Source organism: Lepidochelys kempii, chromosome 14 (genome assembly GCF_965140285.1).
Source record: "Lepidochelys kempii isolate rLepKem1 chromosome 14, rLepKem1.hap1, whole genome shotgun sequence".
Taxonomy (NCBI): domain Eukaryota; kingdom Metazoa; phylum Chordata; order Testudines; family Cheloniidae; genus Lepidochelys; species Lepidochelys kempii.
In genome coordinates, this window is record NC_136393.1 from 29,811,664 (window position 1) to 29,833,568 (window position 21,905).

Genomic DNA, 21,905 nt, shown 5'->3' on the forward strand with positions numbered 1-21,905 from the left:
CTGTTATTTCATGTTAATCATCCAGAACCCAGAAAGGGAGAATAATTCCAGTGCACCAATTGCAGGGCTTTATTTGATTGGGAAAGGAGAATAACTTGTACAGTGTGAGGGTCTGACACCAGTTTGGGGTTATCCTTAAGCCCTATCCATAACCCTAACCCATAACCAATAGGGACTTAAGTATAAGTTTTTCTTTAAACCTTCAATGGGGCCACTCATGCTTAAAGTTTAGAATGTGCTGAAGTGGCTGCAGAATCAGGGCCTTTGTACAGAATATTCAAAGTGAGTTTTAATTTCATAAACGTGAGTGTTTGGACCAGATCCTCAGCTGGTGTAAATTCTCAGAGATCGATTGACTTCAACAGAGCGATGACAATTTAAACCAGCAGAGAATTAGCCCCTTGGTTTTTCAGGAACCCATGTATAAGTCCATTTATTCAGAGCAACAAAACAGAGCATGTTTAAAATGTATCCGGTCAATACAGCTCAAAGTCCAAACACCGAGTACTTTTGATGAGCTGTTTGTAAATGAGCAATGGAGTAAGATAGTCATAACAAATCTTTGCTAAATAATGTTTAATGAGGAGTACTTATAAGAAAATCAGCCCCTTCACACTTGCCCATAGGAGACCACCTCTATTTATAATTCCCTACCCGTCATTAAATCCACAGCCTGCCCTCGTATCCCACTTCACTACTGGCTATACCTGAGGTAAGAAGACACCAGTGCCCTGCTCCTGACACAACCTACCACAACCCAGTTCTGTATTGAATTGATGCAGACGGGACCCTCAAGGAACAGGTGCACCTCTCTCCTTTGATCACACCCATAGGGGGACGCAGACCCAGATCTTGTTAGATCACAATCATGGCTCTGTGATGCTCCTCAGCTCATCCCAAAATCTCCTCATATCACAATCACACCTCCATCTACTTGCTCTACCTACTGCCTCCACTACTCAACACAGCTAAAACGAGCACAGTGAATGCAGCTGGAGTACATGCAGCTAATTCCCAGCAGCTACTGTCAGCTCCTGGGGACAGAGTTAAGGTTATGTGAGCAGGTACCTTAACTCTGTATTTCTTGGGTTTCCAAAGTTTAAGGATTGCTGAACTTAATGTTCTGGTATGGAAAGAACTATGACCAGGTGACCTCAGCTCTGTGTTAACAAGTGTTTTTTTAGATAGATAGATTCTTATCTAATTTACACCGGTGTAAACCTAGAGTAACTCCACTGACTTCAGTGAGCTTAGTCGGGATTATTACTACCGTGAACACAAAGGTTTTGCGCAAAATGACTGCACATCCCGTTCTCGTGGAGACAATAATGCCATCAGTTGATTATATCTGTAAAGAAGCACAGTATGCAAACATAGTCATGGGAGAAATCTGGAAATTTTATTCTTCTTAAATAACTTCCCCTCAGTCAGTTTCCTCAGGGCACCTTTTATCTCCATGTTCCTCATGCTGTAGATGACTGTTGCTGTAGATGCTGGAGGAACCACAAAATCGAGAACAGTCACCATGAGATCCAGACCTGATGTTGAGCTGGAGGTGGGTTTCAGGTAGGCAAAAATACCAGTGCAAAGTAACAAGGAGGTCACAAGGAGGTGAGGGAGGCAGGTGGAGAGGGCTTTATGCTGGCCCGGCTCAGAGGGGATTCTCAGCACTGTTTTGAAGATCTGAACATATGACACAATTTTAAAGCAAAGCAGATTAAACCTAAAAGCACACTAAGAGAAATAACAACAACTTCACCGAGGTCTGCGTCAGAGCAGGCGAGGTGGAGGAGCTGGGGGATTTCACAAAACAACTGATCTACCTTGTTGCCGCCACAAAAGGTTAATGCAAATATGTTCCCAGTCTGCATAGTAGCAACGGGAATTCCATTGATCCAGGCACTGGCTGCCATTTGGACACAGACTCCTCTGTTCATTATAGTCTCATAGTGCAGTGGTTGGCAGATGGTGACTTCCCCTTCGGTCGTACGCCCAACAATGCTATAAGGGACCATTGGACCCTGGAGAAGGTGCACATGTAAGGTGAGATGGTGGCCTTGAGGGGAATAGGGGGTAGGTGTGAGCATTCTGAGTACACACCTGCGTGGGGGGGGGGGCAGAGGATGTGTGAGAAGAGGGGGTGGGGGGAATTTGGGACGTGCAGGGCTACGGTGGCCAGAGAAAGAGGCTCCAGGGCTGCGGCTGCTGGAGAGAGACCCTCTTCCTTTCCAGCTTCAGCTCTGTGGCTGCTCTGGCATGGGAGAGCCCCCTTGCCCCGCCCCCATCCTTTCCAGCCTGAACTCAGGGGCTCCTGCGGTGGGGGAGAGAACCCCGCTTCTTCCCATCCCCATCCTGGGGGCTGCTGCGGTGGTGGAGAGAGGGCACATCCATCGCATTAGAAAGTTTAAGACTATGGATATTAAAATATGAGTTGTGTGCTTTTATGTGTAGAACAAAAAAAAGTTAATGATTATGAGGGGTTTTTTTATGTAGCACTGTGATGAAGTGGGATTGTTCTTCATGTTTTCTCTGACTCCTCTGTGTGTGCCTCAGTTTCCCCTATGCATTTCTTAAGTATCTAGGTGGGGGAATAAGGGGGTATGATTGTTGCAGAGCCCTAGAGGGCCAGTGTGATGCCTTCAGCACAGAGACCGGCCAACTCCCTGTCTCCTGGCAACCGATGGCCTGGGCCCCTCCCCTGCCAGGTGCCAACTGAAGGTGTTGGAGAACAAAGAGATCAGGTGTCCTCCTGGCCCGGGAAAGAGACAAAGGCCAGAGGAGGGGCTGGAGAGTTTCCGTTTGGGAGCTGGCTGGGGAAATGGAAGGAGGCGCAGATGTGGTCTGGCCTCCCTGCCCCCCAAGATGGACCTGATTGAGAGGCCCTATTCTCCGTACCAACAAACTCTGTTTTAGACCGTGTTCCTGTCATCTAATAAACTTTCTGTTTACTGGCTGGCTGAGAGTCATGTCTGACTGCGGAGTTGGTTGCAGGGCCCTCTGGCTTCCCCAGGAGCCCTGCCTCTGCGGACTCGCTGCAGGAGGCACACGGTGAGGAAGGGGATATTGAATGATCCGAGGTCAGACCCAGGAAGGTAGAAGCTGTGAAGCTTCTTGCCCTGGAGACAGTCTGCTCACAGAGAGGAGGCGCCACGTGAAAAAGCCCTTTTATCCAAAGCGCTTTACAATGGTTAGCTCAGGGTACAAACAACATTGGGAAAGGTCATTAAGTGGTCTGTAAAGAGCCTCAGCAATTTTCAAGTGGTCCACGGAAAAAAAAGTTTGAGACCCACTGCTCTCACTGATCATCACTTTAACACCAAAACAACATTAATCGGGATGACTTTAAGTGAGGATTTGGAGGACACAGGGGATGTAATGTCTAAATCAATTCCCCACCAGGATAAGCTACCATGTGTAGTGACCCGAGGACGCTCAGTAGCATCTCCTTAGGCGGTTGCCTCACTGTGTCCTTGCCCGCCATCAGACTCTGCTACCTGTTGAAAACAGGAGGAAAAAAGAGGGCATGGGGGGCAAATTAGACTGTAGAGAGGGACAGAATTGTACAGGGACCAAACTGTTTCCAGAGCAGGGTAAAAGGGATGAAGGGAGAGGAAGGAGCTACCACCATGAGCACGTGCTTATAGCTATCCCCCATTTTTCTTCCATTGGTAGCTCAGTTTCCATTGTTCCTCTGTCAGAATGTGCTACCATCCCTCTTTACTTTAGGGGAACATCCCATCCCTCTGAATGAGACACCATTGTTTTCCCCAGAAATTGAAATAGGGGGGTGGGGTGTTTGAATTTACAGGAGGGTGGGGTCAGGGCCGATGAGGGTGAAGATGGGCTGTATGTCACAATAGTAAAAACTGAAAAATGTTTCATGAACATTTTATTAGATTTAACTCATGTTTTAAAATCATCACACAAATTAAAGTTGGCTACTCAAGTCTTCTATGAAGCACTACATCTACATCCTTCTTGGCTTTTTGTTATAATTTTGTACAACTCTGTTAATAAACCTCTTGAATGCAATGCGTTCATCTTTGGTGGCTTCTCGTGTGTCCAGAACTTCCATTCCTTCAATCGATATGCTCATTAGTTCATTCATATGATCAGGCAGAAGGCGACATCTTTCAGAACACAAAATTCTATTCAATGATGAAAAAGAACGCACAACGTTGTGACTGGGAGTAGCAAGAGATGAATTCGTACTTCTTTCATCCCAGGAAATATAGCACAAAGACAGGGTTGAGCCACTAGTGATGATAAAAAAAAGAAGTTGAAGTCAAATCTTCATTCATTCGTTGTATGATATTCCACTCTGTGTTCAAATTCTTTATTCTGTCCTGTGCAGATGGCAGCCCCATTGCTGGTAGAGCCTCACTCCACTCAGCTGTCGGTGTTTTATAGGACAAGGATCTGTAAAAGCTACGCAGAGGTTGAGTAGAATCTAGAAGTCACTGTTGTAGATTTTTAAGAATCAAGTCTGTGTACTTTTTCAGTTGTCTTAACAAACACTTCTTGTCCCCTTCACTTAAGGATTCAATATAAATGTCTTCATTAGTCAACTTCTGGGACTGAAGTCTTTGCTTCTTCTAGTACTTTTCCAATGGATAGCTCTCTGATTGATCCAAATGTAGCTTCTATTGCGGGACAAAGATCTACTACTGTTGTAGCAGATGCCTGGATGGCATTGTTTAATGACCCAAGTGGTTTCAACAGTAGACTTACGAGAGAGAGAATGGCAATAATCTTCCCTGAACGTAATAGCAAAAGTAATCCATCAGCCTCACTACTTAGATCCATCCCATCTTGGTAGATATTTTTCAAAGCCAGTAATAACAGCTGGAGTAATTTTAAGACAACAGCCAAGGATCGCTCATGAGAAAGCCAGAGGGTTTTCCCAGGTTGGACTAATTTGAACTTCAGTCCCAGTGTATCTTCTATGTTTTTCAAGATATTCAGTCTTTTTGGACTCTTGTTGAAAAAAGAATATAATGAAGACATTAAATTTATAGCTTTTAAAATGTCTTTTGAAGAGTCTGCAGCTTGTACTAGCACTAGTTGGAGTAGATGGCTTCTGCAGTGTGTATAGGAGAGATTAAGGATACACTTTTCTCTGAGCAAAGCTTGTGCTCCACCATGTCTTCTAGAGAAGTTTGCAGCTCCATCAAATGCACAAGCAGCCATCTGTTTGTGGTCCAACTGACAAACATTTAACTCTAAGATGTGGGTTGTCACAGATGCAGCCGATGTGTCTTCTATAACTTGAACATCTAGAAATGCATCTACTGGCCTACCACTGACATTAAGGTAATGTACACAATGACTCAATACTTGATGGCCATTTGCATCGGTGCATTCATCAGCCATGTATGCAATTTTTTTGAATGTGGTCAGAGAGTTCTTCACTTTTTCAGCTGAGTCTTTCACTGTTGCACCACATGCGTCTAGCCAGTCAGTTGAGTTGCCTGCAGAAAGACAGTGAACATTTGCTGGTCTTGTTCGGAACCAGTGTTCAACTTCAGGATGAACAAGTGACAATGCACTTAACATTGGCCTCCAGTTTGTAGTGTGTGGTATCTCTTGCTTAAACAGAAAGTACGATGCCACAGCCATGTTTGTTCACATGAACCGTATTGTGTCTCCAGCATTCTTAACAGCCTCATTAAGTACTTCTAAAATTGGCTTTGAAAGTGGGCTTATAAGGCTTTCTGCATGTTGATGGACTCCAGAGGCCTGGTGTTTTGCAGCCTTTTCACGTAGTTTGTCAGCATTAGCTTTGCTGATCGGTCTGACAAACCAAGCTCCTCCACTTTTACCAGTTAGAGCATTGGGAAGCTTTCCTTCTTCGTAAGCTTTTTTGCAAGAGGTGCACCAGTAGCCATCTTTTGTAACTTCAATAAATGGGAACACTTTGACCAACAACAATCGGGAACTGCCTTTAGGTTTTGGAGACACTGTTTCTTCAGTAGGTAGCTGTATTTGTGCTTCGGGGTGGTCGGATGTAGATGCACAACTTGACCCTTCAGATGACATGTTGATATATTCTTGGTTCTTGATGTGTTCTTCACCTTGCTTGGTTTTTGAGGCCTTTGAGTGGAAAAATTGTTGCATTGGTTTTTGTCTTTTCATTTTCACTTTGACCTGCAACATATAAAAGAGAAATGAATAAATTTTATTAGGATAATGCAAATTACACCAAAAGACATAACTGTTCTAGATTTCTAAAACAAATATACATGTTTTTAAATTATTTAATTTAAATTGACTTTTGAAAAATAAGCCAGCGTGGGATAAGAGGGAAGTCCTCTCCTGGATCAGTAACTAGTTAAAAGATGGGAAACAAAGGGGAGGAATAAATGATCAGTTTTCAGAATGGACAGAGATAAATAGTGGTATCCCTGAGGGGTCGGTACTGGGACCATTACTATTCAACATATTCATAAATTATCTGGAAAAATGGATAAACAGTGAGGTGGCAAAATTTGCAGATGAATCAAAACTATTCAAGATAGTTAAGCAAAGCAGACTGCGAAGAGTTACAAAGGGATCTCACTGGGTGACTGGGCAACAAAATGGCAGATAAAATTCAATGCTGATAAATGCAAAGTAATGCACATTGGCAAACATAATCTCAACTATACATACAAAATGATGGGGTCTAAATTAGCTTTTAACACTCAAGAAAGAGATGTTGGAGTCATTGTGGATGGTTCTCTGAAAATATCCATCCAATGTGCAGCGGCAGTCAACAAAAAGCAAACAGAATGTTGGGAATCATTAAGAAAGGGATAGATAATAAGACAGAAAATATCATATTGCCTCTATATAAATCCATGGTACGAGCACACCTTGAATACCGTGTGCAGATCTGGTCAACCCTGTTACCAGATGTGCCCGTTACTTTGGGGTATGCTCATTTATTAGGGCTATTCTTCGGGGGGGGGGCAGAATTCTGTAATTCTATTGATGTACTGCTTATGTCACTTGTGTGTTCATATGGAGCTCTACTCCTTCCTTCTGCAAGTCCCGTCCCAATGGAGCTATCCTACAGGACCTAGGTTACCCAGGACTGGGTTCCTCCAGCTCTAGAACTAGATGAACACACACACACAGAGCAAGTCTGAGCAGACCCGGTCAATCAGCACTTTCCAGCTGATTCCCTCATATGTCCCTGTACTCAATGGGCTGGGTTAAGCAGCACTTTCAGCTGCCCCCGTCTTATGTGCCACAGGTTTAACACGTCCCTATCCCACTTTCACGTCACACTTGTAAGGGTAGTAACCCACTTGATGAGCAAACCCCACAGTATTTTTGGGCGCTACAGGGATCTTTAGCTTAGGTAAAAGAAGCATTGTTGCAGAGTAAATGGGGAAAGCTAAACACAAAAGAGTAGAGTTCGGACAGAGAGAGAGAGGCAACCAGCTTAACCATAAAAGTTATTTATTGAATAATAGTGATAACGACACAAGGAGAGCCTAAAACAACATAACATAGATTATTAAAGGTTAATACCTGAGGTAGAAAGGAAAACAGAGAGGGGGGTGCAGGGGATCTCACCCACTCCAGGAGGCTTGAACTGGTCAGGGTTCCCAGGTGATGGTGGTAGCTCAGGGTCCTGAGGGCAGGAGACAGGCAGAGCCCCCAGCATGATCAGTCAGGAGAAGATGGAGTCCCAGTGGAACTGATGCATAGATTGGATCTAAGCATCAGAACACCGACTGGAGGGTGAGTAGGGATTTTTGTAAAAATGGTTCAAGAGAGAACACTAGATTTGTTTATAGGTAAACTGATGACTCAAGGGTTTTCTTTAGGCTAGACAACAGGAGCTGATCACTCTTGGCTCTGGGTGGTGTTTTCTTCCAGGGAGCTCCCAATGCAACTAGGCTGTTTCAGTATTTTGGATATCAATCAAGGATTTATTACTAGAATTGGTCCGATAATTGCTGAGCTGGGTGTGTGCAGGTGTAGGTGTAGGTGCATTAAAATCTGCAGAAGAGATTCCCATGATGCAGTGCGTACCTGCTTTTTTGGTCCCAGAGTTCAGTGCAGTTCTCTGTTCTCCATTCTGCATGCAAATTGAGATGTCTCCCTGTCCCATCTTTCATGCAGATGAGGCTAGGGGAGTTGTCTCTGTTCTTCATTCTGTATGCTAATGGAGATGTCTTAATCTTGTCACCCTTGTCAGGAGGGGTCTAGATGTGTCTCCCAATACCCTTCACTGCTCTTTGCAAGTATTTTTCTCTGATGGGTTTTGGTTTAAACAGAGACTGCTGGGGGGGGGGGGGGGGTCTTTCATGAGTCAGACTGGCTGGATACTGCACCCTGGTTCCCCAAGAACACAGAGCTGACTGGTATCAACCCATCCCAAAAAAGATATATTGAAATTGGAAAAGGTACAGAGATGGGCAACTAAAATGATTAGGGGTATGAAACAGGAGAGATTAAAATGACTGGGAATTTTCATTTTAGAAAAGAGACAACTAAGGGAGGATATGCTGGAGGTCTATATAATCTTGATTGGTGTGAAGAAAGTGAATAAGGAAATGTTATTTAATCATTCACATAACACAAGAATTAGTAGTCACCCAATAAAATTAATAGGCAGCAGGTTTAAAAAAACAAAACAAAAGGAAGTACTTCTTCACACAACATAAAGTCAACCCGTGAAACTCTTTACCAGGGGATGCTGTGAAGACCAAAACTATAAAAGGATTAAAAAAGAACTAGATAAATTCCTGGAGAATAGGTCTGTCATAAATATAAAGGGAAGGGTAAACACCCTTAAAATCCCTCCTGGCCAGAGGAAAAATCCTTTCACCTGTAAAGGGTTAAGAAGCTAGGATAACCTCGCTGGCACCTGACCAAAATGACCAATGAGGAGACAAGATACTTTCAAAAGCTGGGAGGAGGGAGAAAAACAAAGGGTCTGTGTCTGTCTGTGTGATACTTTTGCCGGGGACAGAACAGGAATGGAGTCTTAGAACTTAGTAAGTAATCTAGCTAGATGTGCGTTAGATTATGATTTCTTTAAATGGCTGAGAAAATAAGCTGTGCTGAATAGAATGAATATTCCTGTCTGTGTGTCTTTTTTGGAACTTAAGGTTTTGCCTAGAGGGATTCTCTATGTTTTGAATCTAATTACCCTGTAAGGTATTTACCATCCTGATTTTACAGAGGTGATTCTTTTTACTGTTTCTTCTATTAAAATGTTTCTTTTCAAGAACTGAATGTTTTTTTCATTGTTCTAAGATCCAAGGGTTTGGGTCTGTGTTCACCTATGCAAATTGGTGAGGATTTTTACCAAACCTTCCCCAGGAAGTGGTGTGCAAGGGTTGGGAGGATTTTGGGGGGAAAGACGTTTCCAAAACAACATTTTCCCAATAAACCCAGATAAACGTTTGGTAGTGGCAGTGGAAGTCCAAGGGCAAAGGGTAAAATAGTTTGTACCTTGGGGAAGTTTTAACCTAAGCTGGTAAAAGTAAGCTTGGGGGGTTTTCATGAAGGTCCCCACATCTGTACCCTAGAGTTCAGAGCTGGGAAGGAACCTTGATAAGGTCCATCAGTGGCTATTAGCCAGGATGGGGAGGGACGCATCACCATGCTCTGAGTGTCCCTAACCTGTTTGCCAGAAGCTGGGAATGGGCAACAGGGGATGGATCACTTGATGATTACCTGTTCTGTTCATTCCCTCTGAAGCATCTGGCCTTGACCACTGTTGGAAGACAGGATATTGGGCTATATGGACCATTGGTCTGACCCAGTATGACCATTCTTATATAAAAATTAATTACAATAATAAAAATGTTTTTAGTACAGAAACTCCCCAACATAATGACCTCTCAAGATAGCAATGATGTGAGATAACAACCTGGGCAAATAATGCATTTTAAAAATCTTGGCCTACTAGAAAACATATGTATATAGGTTTCCATTCCCAGTCACAAATCATTCTGTGCATTCTGGAGCAAAGTCACTCAAATATAGTCCAATAAACAAACATTATTTAACGTACCTCTCACTTTTCGCTCCACCGCACCCCACTCACTGGTGTTGTCCTTGGTCAGTGGAGACTCAGAGTTCAGAGGTGCTTTCACATGAGTTCAGCTCCCAGGTTGGGAGCAAGAAGGCATCTTGCTCGCTCCTCCAGCTGCTCACTATTCGCTCTAGCCACTGCTGTTTGTTGTGCCACCATTCACTCCACCACTTTGTTGCCAATGGCCCTGCGCTGTCACCTTCTGCTGCCACCTGCCACTGTGACCTCTGCGAATTGGTCTCTTGAGGTTCCACCCAGATCTCAGTGATTTCAGCTGAGCTCTCAGTGGGGGAACCTCACTGCCAGTGCAGACTGGACCGTCTCTTCCACGGCAACCCTGTCCCACAGCAGGTCTAAGCACTTAGACCTCAAAAAGAAAAGGAGTACTTGTGGCACCTTAGAGACTATCCAATTTATTTGAGCATGAGCTTTCGTGAGCTACAGCTCACTTCATCGGATGCATACCGTGGAAACTGCAGCAGACTTTATATACACACAGAGATCATAAAACAATACCTCCTCCCACCCCACTGTCCTGCTGGTAATAGCTTATCTAAAGTGATCATCAAGTTGGGCCATTTCCAGCACAAAACCAGGTTTTCTCACCCGCCACCCCCCCCACACACAAACTCACTCTCCTGCTGGTAATAGCCCACTTTAGATAAGCTATTACCAGCAGGACAGTGGGGTGGGAGGAGGTATTGTTTTATGATCTCTGTGTGTATATAAAGTCTGCTGCAGTTTCCACGGTATGCATCCGATGAAGTGAGCTGTAGCTCACGAAAGCTCATGCTCAAATAAATTGGTTAGTCTCTAAGGTGCCACAAGTACTCCTTTTCTTTTTGCAAATACAGACTAACACGGCTGTTACTCTGAAACCTGTCACTTAGACCTCATTATCAGTGATTTAAGCTGTAGTGGTCACTTAACAAAACAAAAGACTCTCTATGGAGCCTAATCAGCTCTGTCTTTAAACTGTGGAGAGGAGCAGTCAAATCGTACTTGTGACACAGGCAGAACATCAAGCAAAACACCTGTCCCCACCCTCTCTCTTGATGCCCTCAATCAACACAGGCTAAGTACAGTTCTACTGCCCTTTACTCATATAATAAGAATAACAACATTTCATTACCCCCCCACCACACACACACACACACATTCAAGTCATTTGTAACCCAACCCCAGCCAAAATCTATCACTTGGGAAACACAGCTCCATTTGCTGGATACCTAGGTAGATTAGGTGTGAATGTAAATACAGTCTGGTCCTGAAGCCTTTCCCCCCAGCCCGCAGCTCATCACGAGCTGTCAGGGAGAGCTCATTTAGACTTTTCTTACAAATCATAATTTGAAATGATTAGGTTGGCCAACATCACGGAAATGAATGCACTGACACTGTCGTAAAAAACAACAGCTGTATAAGGAAGCTAGTCTATGTTCATACTTTTCAAATCTATCATACTTTTTCAGATACACATATTTTATCATACACTTTATATGCTTTTAAAGTGTGTATTAATGTTTCAATTTCAATTCAAATTTCCAAACAGTCACTAAATTAGCATGTAGCTAGTTCATAAAACTGGGCAGGGGGCGTGGTTGGGAAAATTCAGGGGGGGTGTAGGGAAATCACTGCCGGTGCAGTCTTAACCAAAGGAACTGAAGGTGCACTAAGAACAACAAGAGTCATATGAACATTCAAAATAAATAATGCTAATGCCTTAGCCTGTGGATTACAGGAAAGGAAGTGTAATCTAGGCAATCAGGACAGCACTTGCTCCTTGACCTGACTTTTCCTAATCTGCCCATCTCCTTCTCTTGCCTCCAACAGTTCTCCCCTCCTTTGGACATATTTTTTACCCCTCCATGATGTCGAGGACTCGAACCCCCAGACGGCACGGGTCGTTGTCTGACCAGAGAGAGACAGGCAACACCAGCAAGGTCCGAACACAAAGCTCTTTACTGAAGAGTGCACACAAAAACAGAGAGCAACCCGTCTCCAAAGAGAACCAGCAGTCTCTAAGTAAAACTCATAGGTTTTTATAGACAGTTCCGTCACGTCACAGATTTATTCATAAAGCAGCCCACCCCTCCCCTATGTTAGTTAAAATCCTCTTTCTCTATTATGCATGCACTTCTACCCCCTTATTGTACATAACTTTTAGCAAATCGCAATGCTTCACTAACTTTCTTATCGGTATGGGTGTCAACAAGGAGACAAGGAGTTAAGAACAGACATAACACAAAAACAAGGAGTGGAAAACAGTGCCTCCTATCTCAAAAAACTGTTCCCAGAACATTTGGTACAAAAAGGCAGGAATACAGGCCTTTTTTTTTCTTACTCCCTGTAACTTAAACAAGTATTCCTTCATTCTGCTGTCAGAGGCTTTCCCAGCAGCCTCTCTTAGCCTGACTTTGGTTAGGTTGACATAACTGCTTCCTATTTAACTTTTCTCACCTGACAATGATTTCTCACCTTCTTTCCCCTCTCATTTTCTCCCACTTTTAGCACCATTTCCTTGCCGCAGGAAGCAGATTGGGAGGGTAGGAAGGGCAGAGTGAGGGCAGCAGCTTCAGCAGATGCCACTGAGCAATCTCGGATAGGTCCAGCAAAGGAGCAAATGCTCCAGGAAGCAGTTTCTCACCTGATTCGTCTGCCGCATCCCTGTCGGGGGCGAGAGGGAGGGAACAGTTCCTGCTGGGACAGCAAAATAAATAGCACAGGGTGGCTGAGGGAGGTAGCCATACAGGAGGCTTCTGAGAGCCTGGGATGGCACCAGAGAGCGCATTGCTCCAGGACTCTGTGTCTACACAGTGGGGGTTTCTCTCAGCTCAGGAAGGAGAGAAGGATTCTGGCTGGCATCCAGCAGCTGAGGGGTTACCACTGGAACGCCCGGCTGCTGCTCTGCTTAGTGCTGAGGGAGGGGAAGTTGCTCTGGCTCTTGCTGCTGCACAGGTGGGGGTTGGACTTCCTGAGTCAAACACTGACTGCTGCCTTCAGCTCCATACTGAGTCCGGGCTGAGCCGCTGCTGCCCAGCGGGGTCTGTGCGGGGAGAGACCTGCACTAACCCCCCTCTGGGCCCAGCCGGGGGACTTTCTCCGGGTGCTGGACCCAGCCCCTGGCTCTGCCGACACCAGCCCCTGAGCCGGAGCCTGCAGGTGAGGGGGAAGGGCCGGGGCCGGGCAGGAAAGTGACTCTGCACCAACGGCCCCTCCTCGCCCCAGCTCTGCTCCCGGGGGGGCGGGGGTCTGCGAGTCCCGGAGCTGCTGCCCTCCCTGACCCCCGCCCCCCGGCTCTGCCCCCCTGAGCGCCTGCAGGAGCCGAGCCAGCGCCGGGAGAGCGAACGGGCCGGGCTGGGCCAGGGACCGAGTCTCCCAGCCCGAGGGGACGGAGCAGGAGGGAGATGGGCAGAGGCTGGCAGGGGCAGCAGGAGCAATCAGTGGGGAGGGAGGTTCCCGGCTCCCAGCCTTGCCCAGCTCCGTTCCCTGCAGCACCCCGTGGCAGGTTGACTTCCCTGGGGAGGAGCAGGGAGAGGAAAAGCCAGTTCCTGCTTCTGCCTGGTCCCCGCGCTGCTGGGTCGATGCGCTGCCCTGGGGACCGTGTCGGGGGATCCCCCAAAGTGTCTGCTTTTATTCTGCTCTTTCAGTATAGCTGGACTGCACAGTGACATGGACCGTGTTGGCTGCACCGTTTTAGTCTAAAGGGACCTTTTCAGTTCCTTACAACACACTCAGAGTTACCTGACAGGCCTCAGGTCTGACATAGTTTGACAATTCCTAAGCTCATTTTAGAGCAGAGAGTCTCTGTCCTGGATGAATTTATTTGGAAAGTTTGATATGGGAAAACACTTAGCTTGTTTTTGAGAAGGGGCCTGGGAAAAGAGCAAATTACAATTTTACCATTTTATTTTTAAAATAATTCTAGTCCCTTAAGAATTTAAGTAAAAATTTTACATTTGACTGAGAAAGGATTCCTAGTCAAGAGACAAGGTGGGTGAGGCAATATATTATTGGACCAACTTCTGGTCATGAGAGAGACCAGCTTTTGAGCCACAGAGGGTATGTCTACACAGCAAAAGGAAAAACCCGTAGCTGGCCTATGCTAGCTGACATGGGCTCATGGGGTTCTGGTAGCAGCGCTGTTTCATTGCTACCTAGACTTCTTGGCTTGGGCTAGACCCTCCCACCCCACAGGGTGAAAGTGATTAACCACTGGAACAAATGACCAGGGGAAGTGGTGGATTTTCCATCTCTTGATGTCTTCAAATAAATACTGGATGCTTTTCTGACCAATATACTTTAGACAAATGCAGGTCATGGGGCTCAGAACTGGTGTAACTGAGTAAAATGCAAGGGACTGTGACATACAGAAGTCAGACTGATGATCTCATAGTCCTTTGTGGCCTTAAGCTGTATGAATCTTAGGAACTCATCCTACAAACACTCTCACATATTTAATATTAAGCATCTCAGTGCTTCCGTTGACTTCACTTACTCTCTGTCACTAACAGTGTTTAAAAGTCTGTATGGATTTAGTCCTTGTGGGAGGGGCTGGGCTGTAAATAAAGTGATAAAAGCCAGGATCCTTAAAAAACAAGAGACTAATGTAGACACCTACGTCTGTGTTCAGGCAGCTCAGTCATTGGCCTAATTATCAGCAAGGCTGGACACTCAGAACTGAGACCCAATGTGGCAGGCTCAACATTCTTGAAACGCAGGCCACTTATTGAGAGACTTGACTACAGATTTGGGACTAAACTTTGGGTTGTTTTGTTTTGTTTTTTAGTGTTTTGGCTCAAGTATTCTCCAGGATGACAGAGTCTAGGATGACAGAGAGTGTCTGTTGGCAGGGAAGGAGTCTGGGGAAAACTGGGGTGTGTAATGGATTAAACCTCTTCTGAAACCTTCCCTATCGCCCTTCTCACTCTGACAGGCTGCAGAATAAAATCCACATTTGCTCCAGTTCATCCCATCAACGGAGAGACGAGAAAGGGAAATGGCTGCAGCAGAGCCGGTGACCTTCGAGGAGGTGGCTGTGTATTTCTCTGAGGAAGAATGGGCCCTGCTGGATGTAGGTCAGAGGGCCCTGTACAGGGATGTTATGCAGGAGAATTATGAGACCGTGACCTCGCTGGGTAAGGATTCCTGTCCCATTGGGTATTAGAAACTGTGGGGTCTCAGAAGCATCTGGGTCAGCTTCTCTTCAGGATTCTTAATTGGTCCCCCATATTTCTATGACGATCTGCCCTGTTAGTCCCTAGATTGTGTGTCTGTGATATTGTCCCTTCCCACAAGACAGAAGATTGAGGGATATGTTGATGGTGCTACTCTTCCCAGAACCAAGATTTTTAAGTGCACTTTGTCTCCATCTTGACTGTATTCTGCCTGAGCCAGATATGTGAGCAGGAGCTCCCAGATGTTCCAGACTTTTCTACCTGTCAGGAAAGCCATGGACAGGAATCATGAGGCTGGTTGCCATTAGTGTCTCTAGAGCTACCTCTTCTGCCAAGGTGCTGAGTTCTTGGAAGGAGGATGTTGGTCCTGGTGTCTCTTCTTGGCCGTGATGGTTCCTTGCACTGAGGGGGCTGTGTTCTGGGGCTGAGGGAGGGTATATGAGGTAACTGGTGGTCTGAGAGTATTCTGTGAGTCTATCGATGTACTATATGAATGTCTGGGGGACGGCCCAGGGAGGTCAGAAGAATATTCACAAATTGGCAAAGGGTTCATAAAAGTGCCACAAGAATGATTTCAAGTTTGGAAAATGTGCCTTAGAGTGAGAGACTTAAAGCGCTCCATATATTGAATTTATCCAGGAGAAGATTAAGCAGTATTTTGAACAGAAGCCTTAGGTATCTACAGAGGGAGATTTCTGACAGCACAGGGTTCCTTAATCTAGCAGACAAAATCAGAAGGAGATCCAGAGGCTGGAAGCTGAAGCTGGATAAATTCAGACCAGTCATAAAGTGCAGATGTTTAACAGTGAGGTGAATTAACCATTGGAGTAATTTACGCAGGGATGTGGTGGATTCTCCATCACTAGGAGTCTTTGAATCAAGCTTGGATGTCTCTTTCTAACAAATATGTCTAGCTCAACCACAAGATATGGACTTGATGCAGGAATTTCTGCGCAAGGTTGTCTGACCTGTCTAATGTACAGGAGGTCAGACTAGATAATCCTAATACTCCCTTCTGACCTTTACATCTGGCAATCTATGTTTGCAGATCTGTAGATTAGTCAGAAATTTGGTCAAGTTCCAATTCAGCAAACTTCCCTATTCACCAAGCACTAATGTGACTCAAGTACTAACTATAAGAGAGATGCTCGACTAGGAACCTGAGGATTCAGGAACTATGGGGATTCACTTGGTGGGATTTCTTTGGATGAAACTGTCCTGCATCTAAGGAAAAGGAGGGAAATTAGCAGAATAAGGACAATGTTCTTCCAAAAAGCAGGCTTTCACAAACTCTGAGAACTTGGTATGTTTGGTCCCATAGGAAGAAAGTCTAAGGGAAAAAGGAGTTCAGGAGAGCTGGCAGTTTCTCAAAAAGACAATATTTACAAGACAAAAAGCATATCCCAATAATACAGAAAGATAGGAAGAATAGCAAGGGGCCAATATTGCTGCATCAGGAGGTCTTTAATGACACGAACATTGAAAAGGAATCCTGCAAAAAGTGGAAACATGGACAACTTGCTAAGGATGAGTATGAAATAACAGCAGAGGCATGTAGCGAGAAAATCAAAAAGGCTGAGCCACAAAATGAGTTACAAATAGCAAGGGACATAAAAGGCAATGAGAAGAGGTCCTGTAAATACATGAGGAGCAAGAGCAAAACGAAAGACAGTGTAGGCCCACTACTTGGAGGGGAAAGAGAGCTAAAAATTATAACATCAGGAAGGCTGAGTTGTTAATTCCTATTTTCCTTTAGTGTTTAGTAAAAAAAAAAAATATAATGTTGACCAGAAGCTTAATAGAACTAATATCAAAAACAAGGGGGAAGGAACACAAGCCAGAGTAGAGAAAGAACAGATTGAATACATCTAACTTACTTAAATATTCTTTAAGTCATCGGGGACTGACCAAATTCATCCTGGGGTACTTAAGGAACTAGCTGAAGCAATCTCGGAACTATTAACAGTTATCTTTGAGAATTCATGGAAGACAGGTGAGGTCCCAGAGACTGGAGAAGGACAAGCATAGTACTTATCATTAAAAGGAGGAACAAAGATGACTTGCAAATTATAGGCCAATCAGCCTAACTTTGATACCTGCATAGACATTGAACCAATTATTAAACAATCAATTTGTAAGCACCTAGTGGATAAGTAATAGTCAACATTGATTTGTCAAGAATAAATCAAGTCAAATCCAAAGTGTTACGCTGAGAAAGGATAAATCAAATGCACAAATACACAATGTGCAATAACTGGCCAGGAAGTAGTACTGTAGAAAAGCATTTGGGAGTTATAGTGGATCACAAATTGAATGTGAGCCAACAATGTGATGTAATTGCGAAAAAGGCTAATATCATGCTAGGCTGTATTAACGAGAGAGTCATATGTATGACACAGTAGGTAATTGTCCCTCCCTACTTGGCACTCATTAGGACTCATTTGGAGTACTGTGAACACTTCTGGGTGTCTCACTTTTGGAAAGATGTGGACACATTGGAGAGAGTATAGAGGAGAGCAAAAAAACCTGACCTATGAGAAAAGGCAAAAAGAAGTGGTCATGTTTAGTCTTGAGAAAAGAAGACTGAGTGGGAGACCTGATACCAGTCTTCAAATGTGGGAAGGTGTGTTATGAAGAGGCAGGTGATCGATTGTTCTCTATGTCCACAGAACATAGGAAATGAAGTGATGGATGGGCTTAACCTGCAGCAAGGGAGATTTAGGTTTGGTATTAGAAAGTTTTTCCCATCTGTAAGAACAGTTAGGTAATGGAACAGGTTAACAAGGAAAGTTGTGAAATTCCAGGCTTTGTCTACAGTACACAGCTTTTAGCGACATGGCTGTGTTGCCACAGCCCTGCCGCTAAAAGTTGTGCAGCGTATCCGCTGTTTGACAGCTCTCCTACTGACAAAAAACTTCCACCCACAATGAGTGGCATTCGCTTTGTCAGCAGGAGTGCTCTGTTCACACTGGCACTTGTCATGACAAAACTTTTGTCTTTCAGGTGATGGGGGTGTTTAACACCTCTGAAAGACAAAAGTTTTGTCATTCAATTGCGAGTGTAGACAAAGAGCCAGTCACTGGTTGCTTTTAAGAACAGGATAGACAAACATCTGTCAGGGTCGGTCTTGGGGTACCTACTTCTGTCTCAATGCAGGGGGCTGGGACAGATGAGCTCTTGCTGCTCTTTTCAGCAACATATTTCTATGATTCTGTGATTTGAGCCAAGGTGGGAGGAGAATGTCTACTCCACAGCCAGAGCTGTCCTCTCTGGGTCTGAGGTGTATGGAGCAGGCTAAGGGGGTAGGAAAAGCCAATACCAGGCCTGAGGTGGGAGTCAGCCAGGCCCCAGCAGGGCCAGATCCGGTCTTATGGATAAAGGGGAAGGACTGAATGACAGTTGATCAGCAAGCGTATGGGGGCCCTTGTGCTGGACCATCGTGACTCATGAGAGGAGGCTCTTTGCTCTCTGCACTGGACAGGGAGCAGGTGTATAGTGATCTTTTTCCAGGCCCTGGGTGGTGTTTCCTCTGTTTATTTCTGAGCAGCTTATCATTTGGGGAGAACCTAGGGTCCCCAATCAGGTGACACCAGTGGAGCTAGGTGCTGCATGGATGCAGACTAGGAGAGAGTCCCCATACCAAAGAGTTGATGGTCTGAGTATATCCTCCTGTTCTGCCTTGTGTTGAGAAGGGATGTGTGGGGGGGAGACGTGACTGTAAATGATGGAGGCTAAATCGTACCCCAGGTAACTTCAGAGTGTAGCAACTCTGCTCAACTCCTCAGGGGAATAAGTCAAGGCCATTCCCGAGGCAGAGTGGGTGAACTCCTGCTCCAGAGCTGCACATCATGGGATGTTGTATGATTTATAGTGCAGTCCCCATAGGGTTAGGGGTAGGGAGAGGAAGAAGCCTCCCTGGGTGGGCTGCTCAGATCCTTGGTTTGGAAGTAATAACAGCCCTGAGCTTAATGACCAAGATCAACACTTGTTTCCTCACCGCCTCTGCCAAGCAGGATTCCCAGTTTCCAAACCTGACGTGATCTCCCACCTGGAACGAGGGGAGAGGCTGTGCGTTTCTGGTCTCCAGGACTATGAGGAAAGGGAGATTCTGAGAGACCCCCACACAGGTGAGGAATCAGTTAAACGTACTCAGAAATCAGTTATTCTATCATCCTGGCAGACATCACATACGCATTTTCATCAAGCTTGTCTGACCCTTCATCTATGCTCATAGGATGTGGAGGAAAGATGGGTCCCCTCCTATGGGGAAGGGTATGGGGGGAGCAGGATTCAGCTCCTGATCGTTCAATCTCCCTAGCAGTTATTTGGGTTTGTTCTCCCCTTTCTGAGGTTCCCTGTCCCTGGCACAGGGACTGACTCCTGTCTGGATTTGCTCTCTGTCCCAACAGGTGATGGGATGGTGAATGAGGAGGAGAATCCGCAGCAGGAAAGTCCTGAGCAATTGGAACCACAGGGGATGGTATCAGGAAGATCTGATGTTTCCCAGAGTCCTGAGCAGGGAGAAGCCTGTGAAATTCAGCACAGACCAGAAAGGAAGCAGGGAAACTACTCAGAGGAGAGACTGGGTAAATCCACTCACAAGAGCAGAGGCATCAAGAAAATCAAAGAAACTGTTCAACAGAGAATTCGCACTGGAGAGAGTCCCTACTCGTGCGGTGATTGTGGGAAAAGCTTCAGTCAGAGCTTAACCCTTATTCACCATCAGAGAATCCACATGGGAGAGAAACCCTATAAATGTAATGAGTGTGGGAAAAGCTTCAGTGTGAGCTCAAAGTTTCTATTGCATCAGAGAACTCACACAGGAGAAAGACCCTATGACTGCCCCGTGTGTGGGAAAAGCTTCAGTGTGAGCTCCAACCTTATTCAACATCAGAGAATCCACACAGGAGAGAAACCCTATAAGTGTCCTGACTGCGGGAAAAGCTTCAATCAGAGTTCAAACCTTCTGTCACATCAGAGAATCCACACGGGAGAGAAACCCTTTGAATGTCTTGAGTGCAGGAAAAGCTTCAGTCGTAGATCGACCCTTCTATCACATCAGAGAATCCACACACAAGAGAAACCCTATACCTGCGCTGAGTGTGGGAAAAACTTCAGTCACAGTGCACACCTTACTAGTCACCAGAGAACCCACACAGGAGAGAAACCCTTCAAATGCAGCGAATGTGGGAAAAGCTTTAGTCAAAGCTCAAACCTTTATACACATCAGAGAATTCACATGGGAGAGAGACTCTATAATTGCCCTGACTGCGGGGAAAGCTTCAGACTGAAGTCAACTCTTGTTACTCACAAGAGAATCCACATGGCTGAGAAACCCTTTAAATGCCCCGCATGTGGGAAAAGCTTCAATGCGAGCTCAGCCCTTAGGAAACATCAGAGAATCCACAGTGGAGAGAGACCCTATGAGTGTCTTCACTGTGGGAAAAGTTTCTGTAGCAGCTCAGCCCTTTGTAATCATCAGAGCACTCACCTTGAGGACAGACCCTACAAATGCAATGAGTGCAGGAAAAGCTTCAGTCAAAGTTCCAACCTTATTCAACATCAGAGAATCCACACAGGAGAGAGACCCTATAACTGCCCCGACTGCAGGAAAAGCTTCAGTCGGAAATCAACCCTAATTAAGCATCAGAGAACCCATGTGGCGGAGAGAGACCCTATAAGTGAGCTAAATGTGGGAAAGGCTTCAGTGACAGCTCAAACCTCATTACACATCAGAGAATCCACACAGGACACAACACCTAGGAATGGGTCATGTGTATAAGACCTCTATTGAGACCCATGAATCTCAAAGGGTCAGGGCAGGCTGGAGTGGCCCTGTAATGAGGACCTGCAATAGTTAGTTATTAAAGCAGAGAATGAAATCACATGCCTGGAACATGTGTAGACCAAGAGACTGAGATAAGATTCCCATGTTGTGATGAGATTTGTTTATTGCACTCCCCCTGCCCCCCCCGACTCTCACACATACCTCCCCATGTACCCCTTATCTCCACACACCACCACCCTTATACATCTGACTCGCACCCCTAGGGCTATGATTCCCAGTGGGGTGCGGATGTTGTTTGCTCAGGGGAACAACATCCTTGACTTCCAAAAGAAAGTGAAATTGTCTTTCAAAATGCTGCAGGACAAGAAATGTTCTTCCCATAATTTAAAGCTCCCTCTCTCTTACCTGGGCCATCAGCTAATCAGAAGGATTTTTAATAATATGCAAGAAGGAATAGTAATAGCCCAGCTGCAGGAAGGGAAACTAAACCCATCTGAAACCTAACCTGTACTGAAGTCCACTCTGAACCCTTACAGATTCTGAAATAAGGAAAAAAATCTTGCTCTTCAAATAGTCAAGACAAACCCATCAGTTAAATTTATAATCTTAAAAAATAAAAAGTGGAATTGTTAATCAAGTGCCTCTGCTCACTTTTAAAAGAAATAATGAGTCCTTTGGCTGCCAGGCAGAAATGAGGGAGAGTTGCAGAACAGGTGTTCGTCAATCATGCTGGGCAGCAGGAGGAGCATACTCAAAGCCCAACAAAAAAACCTGGCGGGGGAAAAAACCCTTTCTCATAGAACTGTAGAAATGCAGGGGTGGGCTGGAAGGGACCATCAAGTCCAGTCCCCTGCTCTGTGGCCAGCGGACCAAGTAAACCTAGACCATCCCTGACAGGTGTTTG

The 21,905-nt window shown here is 45.2% G+C and overlaps 1 protein-coding gene and 1 long non-coding RNA gene across 4 annotated transcripts; one reads left to right on the top strand and one right to left on the bottom strand.

Annotated features, from left to right (window-relative positions):
• Positions 1-3,891: 3,891 nt before the first annotated feature.
• LOC140898250 (uncharacterized) lies at positions 3,892-12,692 on the bottom strand. Of its 3 annotated transcripts, XR_012154926.2 has the most exons (5): positions 12,497-12,683; positions 10,019-10,406; positions 9,679-9,718; positions 7,519-7,621; positions 3,892-6,147 (listed from the first exon to the last, which is right to left on the bottom strand). It is a non-coding gene; the product is annotated as an uncharacterized LOC140898250 (long non-coding RNA). The 3 variants fall into 3 exon arrangements; XR_013634654.1 differs by lacking the exon at positions 10,019-10,406 and having other exon boundaries at positions 12,515-12,692; XR_012154927.2 differs by lacking the exon at positions 10,019-10,406 and having other exon boundaries at positions 12,497-12,692.
• A 1-nt stretch (position 12,693) lies between these two features.
• LOC140898221 (uncharacterized) lies at positions 12,694-20,991 on the top strand. The gene is given in 5 exon segments (XM_073311747.2): positions 12,694-13,198; positions 14,973-15,174; positions 19,227-19,340; positions 19,623-20,875; positions 20,878-20,991. Coding segments are annotated over 4 exon segments (1,527 nt in total). The 5' UTR covers positions 12,694-13,198; positions 14,973-15,035; the 3' UTR covers positions 20,899-20,991.
• Positions 20,992-21,905: the final 914 nt, after the last annotated feature.